The sequence below is a fragment of the Nicotiana attenuata genome, chromosome 7 (genome assembly GCF_001879085.1).
Source record: "Nicotiana attenuata strain UT chromosome 7, NIATTr2, whole genome shotgun sequence".
NCBI classification, from domain to species: Eukaryota; Viridiplantae; Streptophyta; class Magnoliopsida; order Solanales; family Solanaceae; genus Nicotiana; species Nicotiana attenuata.
In genome coordinates, this window is record NC_031995.1 from 59,174,989 (window position 1) to 59,183,838 (window position 8,850).

The following is an 8,850-nucleotide window of genomic DNA, read 5'->3' on the forward strand; positions in this document are numbered from 1 at the left end:
AGCCCATTTCTACTCCGCCGTATCGCATGGCCCCGCTTGAATTGAAAGAGTTAAAGGAGCAATTGCAAGACTTGCTTGAGAAGGGTTTCATTAGACCCAGTGTTTCACCTTGGGGTGCGCCGGTGTTGTTTGTTAAGAAGAAGGATGGGTCAATGAGAATGTGTATTCATTACCGGCAATTGAACAAGGTTACAATCAAGAATAAGTATCCGCTGCCGAGGATTGATGATTTGTTCGATCAGCTTCAGGGTGCCAAAGTATTTTCAAAGATTGACTTGAGACCTGGCTACCATCAGTTGAGGATTAGGGCATCCGATGTCCCTAAGATAGCTTTTCGCACTCGGTACGGGCATTATGAGTTCTTGGTTATGTCATTCGGGTTGACAAATTCCCCAGCAGTTTTTATGGACTTGATGAACCGAGTGTTCAGGTCTTATTTGGATTCGTTCGTGATAGTCTTCAATGATGATATATTGATATATTCCCGCAGCTAGGAGGAGCACGAGAAGCACCTTAGAGTGGTTCTTCAGACTCTGAGGGATAGTCAGTTGTATGCTAAGTTCTCGAAGTGTGAGTTCTGGTTGAGTTCAGTTGCATTTCTGGGTCATGTTGTATCAGCCGAGGGTATTCAGATTGATCCGATGAAGATTGAGGCAGTCAAGAACTGGCCGTGACCAGCATCAGCTACGAAGATTCGGAGTTTCTTGGGATTGGCAGGCTACTATCATCGGTTCGTGGAGGGGTTTTCATCTATTGCAGCCCTGATGACCAGGTTGACCCAGAAGGGTGCCCAGTTCAGATGGTCGGATGAGTGTGAGGCGAGCCTTCAGAAGCTCAAGACAGCTCTGACTACGGCACCGGTATTGGTTTTGCCCACAGGTTCAGAACCTTATACAGTTTATTGTGATGCTTCTCGTATTGGACTTGGTGCAGTATTGATGTAGGATGGCAAGGTTATTGCCTATGCTTCGCGGCAGTTGAAGATCCTTGAGAAGAACTATCCAGTTCATGATTTGGAGTTAGCAGCCATTGTCCAAGCATTGAAGATTTAGAGGCATTATCTGTATGGCGTGGCATGTGAGGTATTCACGGATCACAAGAGCCTGCAGTATCTGTTCAAGAAAAAGGAGTTGAATTTGAGGCAGAGGAGGTGGTTGGAGTTGTTGAAAGATTATGATATCACCATTTTACATCATCCGAGAAAGGCCAATGTGGTGGCCAATGCCTTGAGTAGGAAGTCAGCCAGTATGGGCAGTTTAGCTTATATTCCAGTCGGTGAGAGACCGCTTGCTTTGGATGTTCATGCTTTGGCCAACCAGTTCGTGAGGTTGGATATTTCTAAGCCCAGTCGTGTGTTAGCTTGCACAGTCGCTCGTTCTTCATTATTGGAGCGTATCCGAGATCGGCAGTATGATGATCCCCATTTGTGTGTCCTTAGAGACACGGTGCAGCACGGAGGTGCCAAGCAGGTTACTATAGGTGATGATGGAGTTTTGAGATTGCAGGGTCAGGTTTATGTGCCGAATGTGGATGGTCTTCGAGAGTTGATTTTAGAGGAGGCTCATAGCTCCCGGTACTCTATTCATCCGGGCGCCGCGAAGATGTATCAGGATTTGCGGCAACATTATTGGTGGCAGAGAATGAAGAAGGATATCGTCGCATATATGGCTCGGTGTTTGAATTGTCAGCAGGTTAAGTACGAGCATCAAAGGCCCGGTGGTTTATTTCAGAGGATTGAGCTTCCCGAGTGGAAGTGGGAGCGGTTCACTATGGATTTTGTTGTTGGACTTCCGCAGACTCGGAAAAAGTTCGATGCAGTATGGGTCATTGTTGATAGGCTGACCACGTCAGCACATTTCATTCGTGTGGCAGTCACTTATTCTTCTAAGAGGCTAGCTGAGATTTATATCCGAGAGATTGTTCGCCTTCATGGTGTGCCCGTGTCTATCATTTCGGATCGAGGTACGCAGTTTACCTCGCGCTTCTAGAGAGCAGTTCAGCGAGAGTTGGGAACACGGGTTGAGTTGAGCACAACATTTCATCCCGAGATGGACGGGCAGTCCGAGCGGACTATTAAGATTTTAGAGGATATGCTCTGAGCTTGTGTTATTGACTTTGGAGGCTCGTGGGATCAGTTTTTGCCTTTAGCGGAGTTCGCCTACAACAACAGCTACCAGTCGAGTATCTATATGGCTCCTTATGAGGCCTTATATGGTAGGCGGTGTCGGTCTCCGGTTGGATGGTTTGAGCCGGGGGAGGCTCAGTTGTTGGGTACGGATCTGGTTCAGGATTCCTTGGACAAGGTCAGGATCATTCAGGATAGGCTTCGTTCAGCTCAGTCCAGGAAAAAGAGCTATGCCGACCGCAAGGTTCGAGATTTGGCTTTCATGGTCGGTGAGCGGGTATTGTTTCGAGTGTCGCCTATGAAGGGCGTGATGAGATTTGGGTAGAAGGGAAAGCTTAGCCCTAGGTACATTGGTTCGTTTGAGATTCTTGATCGAGTGGGAGATGTGGCTTATAGACTTGCATTTCCACCGAGCTTATCAGTCGTGCATCCAGTGTTTCATGTGTCCATGCTTCGGAGGTATCACGACGATCCATCCCGCGTGTTAGATTACAACACTGTCCAATTGGACAAGGACTTGTCTTACGAGGAGGAGCCGGTGGCTATTCTAGACCGGCAGGTTCGTCAGTTGAGGTCGAAGAGTTTTCCTTCTGTCCATGTTCAGTGGAGAGGTCAGCCTGCTGAGGCATCGACCTGGGAGTCCGAGTCCGATTTGCGGATCCGTTATCCCCATCTTTTCCCCGACTCAAGTACTTTCTTCTTCTGTCCGTTCGAGGACGAACGGTTGTTTTAGAGGTGGAGAATGTGATGACCCAAAAGGTCATCACTTGCTTTTAAATTAAATTCTGTGTTTCCAAGGCCTTGAAAACCTCTTTTATCTTCACCTCGATTTGCGTGCGCAGTCCGGGCTCGTAGGCGGAAAGCTTAAATATTAAAATCAGTGAAAAATGATGAAATTTGGCTAATAAATGAATTAATTTGACTTCGGCCAACGTTTTGGGTAAACGGACCCGGACCATGATTCGACGGTCTCGGAAGGTCCGTAGGAAAATACGGGACTTGGGCGTATGCCCGGAATCGAATTCCGAGGTCCCAAGCCCGAGAAATGAATTTTCAAAGGAAATTGTTTTCTGAAATTATTTAAGGAAATTTGAAATGAAATTTGATTAGAACATGTTAGTATCGGGCCCATATTTTTGTTCCGGCGCCCGGTACAGGTCTTATATATGATTTAAGATGTTTTTGTGAAATTTGGTGAAAAACGGATATCATTTGACATGATTCGGACCTAAATTGCTAAAGTTGATACTTGATGAAGTTTGAGAAAAATTCTTTGATTTTGAGGATTAATTCATTGTTATTGAGGTTATTTTGGCGATTTGATCGCACGGATAAGTTCGTATGATGTCAGTGAGTTAGTACGTATGTTTGGTTAGGAGCCCCGAGGGCTCGGGTGTGTTTCGGATGTGTTTCGGGAAGTTTTGGACTTAAGAAAAATTGCAGAAACAGCTGATCTGGTGTACTGATATTTTCTTCTTCGCGTTCGCGGGAGAACCCACGCGAACGCGATGCATTAAACTTTGTCGAAGGAAAATCCTTCTACGCGAACGTGTAGCTCAGGTCGCGAACGCGAGGCAGTTGGGGGCTATACCTTCGCGAACGCGGTCCTGGCCACGCGAACACGAAGGCCAAGTGGGCCTGGGCAGGGGGGTGGAGCAATTACCCTACGCGAACACGACCCATTGGACACGAATGCGAGGGCTCGAGGGGATCATTCTCTGCGAACACGAGCCCGTTTACACGAACGCGAAGGCTTATCCAGCCTGACCCATCGCGAACGCGAGGGGTCTGTCGCGAACGCGAAGGACATATTCGCCCAGTTATTTTAAAAAGGTCCAGAATAGTAGCCTTCGGGATTTTATAAAAATTTCATAAACCCCTTCTTCTCCAAAGCTCTAGGATGATTTTTGAAGCATTTCTTCACCATAATCTCTTGGGTAAGTAATCTTTAACTTGATTTCTTCCATTTTTATCAACACCCACTAGATTTCTAGGCCTAAAACATGAGATTAAGGGTAGAAATTAGGGATTTGGGTAGAGTTAGGGCTTTTTGATTAATTGTGATTTAGACCTCGTTTTGGGGTCGAATTCTGGAAATAATTATATATTTGGGCTTGTCGGTGAATGGGTGATTTGATTTTGGTCCGAACCTCGTGTTTTGACCAAGCGGTCCCGGGGTCGATTTTTCGGTATTTGGGAAGAATGATTAGAAAGCTATAATTTGGCATTGGAATTGAATTGTTTAGCGTTTATTGATGTTATGAAGTCGGTTATGTATAGGTACGATCGATTTGGACCCGAATTCGATAGGAAAGCGGTGTTTGAGGCTTGAGTTGGCCGTGGAAGTTTGAGGTAAGTGTCCGGTCTAACCTTAGCTTGAGGGATTAGGAGTTGAGTCCTATTTGCTATTTGTTTCTTGTTGAGTACGATGTATAGGCATGGTGACGAGTATCTATACGTTGGTGTCGAGCATGACTGTGAGTCTTAAATTGCAAATTGTTATATTCTTAAATGATACTACGGATGCTTTAAATTGATGGTTCTCGATCTTGAGTAAGAATTGAGTTTGTTTCGTGGAAAGTACTTATGGCTGGGTATTTGGTGTTAGCTGAGGTGAGTAGAAATTGAACTAAGATTGGTAATAGCTAATTCTCCCTTGCCGGGATGTTTGACTTGATATTGTTGTTCCCTTGCCGGGAAGTTATTATATTGCTTTGTTTCCCTTGCCGGGACTACTTGGATTTTGTGTTGGCTTGTGAATGGGATCGGGTGGTACGCCTACCACAAGAGATAATGTAATGGGATCGGGTGGTACGCCTACCACAAGAGATAATGTAATGGGATCGGGTAGTACACCTACCACAAGAGATAATAAAATGGGATCGGGTGGTACGCCTACCACGAGAGATTTGATGAAATGGGATCGGGTGGTACGCCTACCACGAGATTTCATGAAAAGGGATCGGGTGGTACGCCTACCACGAGATTTGATGAAATGGGATTGGTTGGTACGCCTACCACGAGATTTGATGAAATGGGAGCGGGTGGTACGCCTACCACAAGATATGAGAAATGGGATCGGGTTGCACGCCAGCAACAAGATGTGAACCAAGAGTGAAATCTGCATTTTGTTTTCTTTATTCTTGTTAGAAGTTAAATTTTGGTTTCTTGATAATTCTCTTGAGGTTCTGTTTTATCAGTTATTCCCGAAGCATGTTTCCCCTTCCCAGCTTTAATTGTTTGTTCTAGTTTATTTTCCCGCTGTATATATATAAATAACTGCACAGGTTTATCTGGAATCTGGTCCTAGCCTCGTCACTACCTCGCCGGGGTTAGGCCAGGCACTTACCAGCACATGGGGCCAGTTGTGCTGATGCTACATTCTGCACTCTGTGCAGGTACCGGAGCAGTACTGGGACAGCAGCAGTAGCTTGGGAGCCAGCCTTCAGTCCAGAGATCCCGAGGTAGTCCTGCAGGCGTCCGCAGGCCCGGCGTCTCTTCTATCTACTATTTCGGGTCTGTTATCATTTGTATCCGAGACAGACTGAGTTCCTTTCTTTCAGATATTTGTATGTAGTAATCATAGACAGTCAGTGAATGTTGTGACACCGGTTTCTGGGTAGAGACACATGTTGGCTTTTCGTATCATTCTTGGGTATTACGTTTCTACGAGTATGCGCCATTACGACTTCCGAGGGTGGGAAATCCGGGTCGTGACAGACTGCTTCCCCTACTGACCCAGTCAATTCCGTCCTCAACGTCATAACATAATCATTACCTATAGTATGTTTTTCACATTAAGAGTACCAAAAAAATATTGTACGAAAATAATCATGATATGTTATATTATACCAGATGCTTCTGAAGTCCAGATTGAACTTGAAATTGACTCTGGAGACTGTAATGAGAAAAGGATAGGTGAATATGTTGAGGAAATTTCAAGGAGATCGGAAATTTTGATGGGATGGGGGAAGAGAATGGGATGTATCAAAGTAGAGAGAGAAAGAAAATAGTGTAACTGATTAGCGTATTTAGTGGCTTATGGCTAGGAGGTAACCAAAATTAAATATTTTGCTATAAATCTTAAAAGGTATCTATAAAATATAATTTTTTTAAATGGTATTTAATTAAAATAAATAAGGTGTTAACCTTTGCTATAGGAGGTAAAAATTCCATAGCACGAGCTAACTAGTTTTTCGGACTGGTAATTGAAAAATAGTCAGTGTTTGCAAAATTATTAAAAAATAGTCACTATTTTGCTGCAACACGGAAAGTTCCAACATAATATAGTGGAGATTGGAGCACCTGTGTATGAACTTCCAGCATATTATGCTGGAACTCCGGCACACAGAAAGTTTCGACATAATATACTGGAGATTGGAGCACCTGTGTATGAACTTCCAACATATTATATTGGAACTCTAGTATATTATGCTAGCAGGGGCGTACGCAGGATTTTCCGTAAGCGGGTGTCGACATTTAAAGAAATAGATAAAAAACAAATATAGTAACAATATCATATTAAAAAAAGTACCTTACTACAGCTCTCCTCGACGAGTTTTCATATTTTGGAAGGTATTCATAATAGCCTCATTAGGAATAAGACTAAATACATCCTTTTCTATATAAGGCACCAAACAACTACTCAAAAACTCATCATCCATTCGACTCCGCAAATCAGTCTTAATCAACTTCATTGCCGAAAAAGCTCTCTCAACTGTAGCAGTAGCAACTGGCAAAAGTAAAGCAAATTTTACAAGTTGAAAAATAAGAGGATAAGTCCCATGCTTCTTTGTCTCTACTAATTTCGTGGAAAGATTACCAAGTCCCCTAAGATCTGAAAACCTTTTATCATGATCTCGGACATCAACAATGTAATTCTGAAGCTGAAATCGAAGGTCGACCATAGAATATTTATCAAAATCATCAGGATATAACTCAGCTAATCTCAATATCTTTTCAATGTCAAAATTGGAAAAAGAGTCAGCTGGGTTCAAGCAAGCAACTCCAAGAAGCAAATCCGTTGTCACCTCATCAAAGCGACTATTGAGTTCTTGAAATTGCCAATCAATAATTCTATAAAATACCTTAACACGGTAGTGATGTGAAACAGTATACTCAGCAACCCTACGACGTGATCTTCCAGGGATAACATAGAGCTCGTCAAATTCAGGTATTGAAATATCATATTTCATACAGAATTTAGATACCTCATTAATAAGTGAATCCCAACCTTTCTTTCGCAGTTCTTGCAATTGATCCTTTGCCACTCCAACAAGTAACATAGCATTTACAATATCTTGCTCCTTCTTTTGAAAGGCTGCACTAAGCTCATTTGTGATTGCTAAAATAGTACGCATTAAATATAACATGAAGACAATTTCAAATGTTAAACATGCTTTAAGATATCCCTTTGCCTTACATTTTTCTTCAAAACGTGCATTAACAGCAATAGCATCAAGCACATCAATAATAGGGCCAAACATAAGGATAAAATTATTAAAGGATTTGTAATGAGAACCCCATCGTGTATCACCAGCTCTAGCAAGACCCAATTCTTGATTCAAGCCCTTACCAGTTTCAAGCTCACCTTTACGTAATGCCTCTTCTATTCTTCTGCTTGAGATTCACGAAGTTCATCTCTACGCTTGAAAGAAGCTCCCACCATATTCAATATATCAGAAACCAACAATAAGAGTTCTTGCACTTCATTACATCTTCTAGAAACCGCAACAAGAGTTAATTGAAGTTGATGAGCAAAACAATGAATAGAATGAGCACCTCTACTTTCTTTTTGCATTAAGATCTTAAGACCATTTAAATCACCTTGCATATTGCTTGCTCCATCGTAGCATTGTCCATGTATATAAGATGGACTTAAAGAATGTTTAGTAAGTAAACTTACAATTTCATTCCTTAGCGACAAAGCAGTAGTATCACGTAACATGAACAATGCCCATAAAGCGCTCCATCGCACTTCCCCTCCTATCAACATAACGCAGAACAATAGCCATTTGCTCCTTACATGATACATCGCGAGATTCATCAACTAATATTGAATAGGCTTTTTAAAATTAGGGTATGAAATAAGTAAACTCCAATGGATTTTATATTGTTTATAATTATCCTTTTCCTACTCAAAAGGGGAGAACGAGAGAGTTTAGTTTCTCTTTGTAGTTTGTCCTATACAAAATCAAAATTGTTACTGTTTTTGGTTAGAAAATCGGAATCGTTACAGTTTTTGGAAAAAAAGGAGAGTTTAATTTCTCTTTGTCCTATACAAAATCGGAATGCTACAGCTTTTGAATAAAAAGGACTACTATTCTATTGCTCAAAAGTGTAAAACGTTTGCATAGATTTTCGGCGCTAGACCATCGAACCAACTAGCCCATTCTTATGAAGTGGTGTCATTTTATTTTATTTGTATGTAATTGTTTATTTTGCATAGTATCAATTATATATATTTAATAAAAAATTTTGGCGAAGCGGTGTCGGATGACACCGCTTCAACCATGGTAAATCCGCCCCTGAGTTATCGTAGTCATTGATATAATCATTTAATGTCAAGCTGAATTAATTCATAAGAGGGTACATTATTGCTAGTTAAGATTGAAACAAAGAAAACATAGTTTAATTTAATTTGTTTTCTAAAATAGTACGTGGCTCATTTCCTTCTAGTAAAAACTAAAACATGGTAACTAATGGAAAATAAAAGAAAGTATTGG

The 8,850-nt window shown here is 41.9% G+C and overlaps 1 protein-coding gene across 1 annotated transcript in view; it reads right to left on the bottom strand.

Annotated features, from left to right (window-relative positions):
- LOC109230075 overlaps positions 6,664 to 8,850 on the bottom strand; it is a 30,205-nt gene continuing 28,018 nt past the window's right edge. The window contains exon 2 of the mRNA XM_019395607.1: positions 6,664 to 7,741. Coding sequence (XP_019251152.1) covers positions 6,664 to 7,741 — 1,078 coding nt within the window. The remainder of the gene's footprint in view (positions 7,742 to 8,850) is intronic.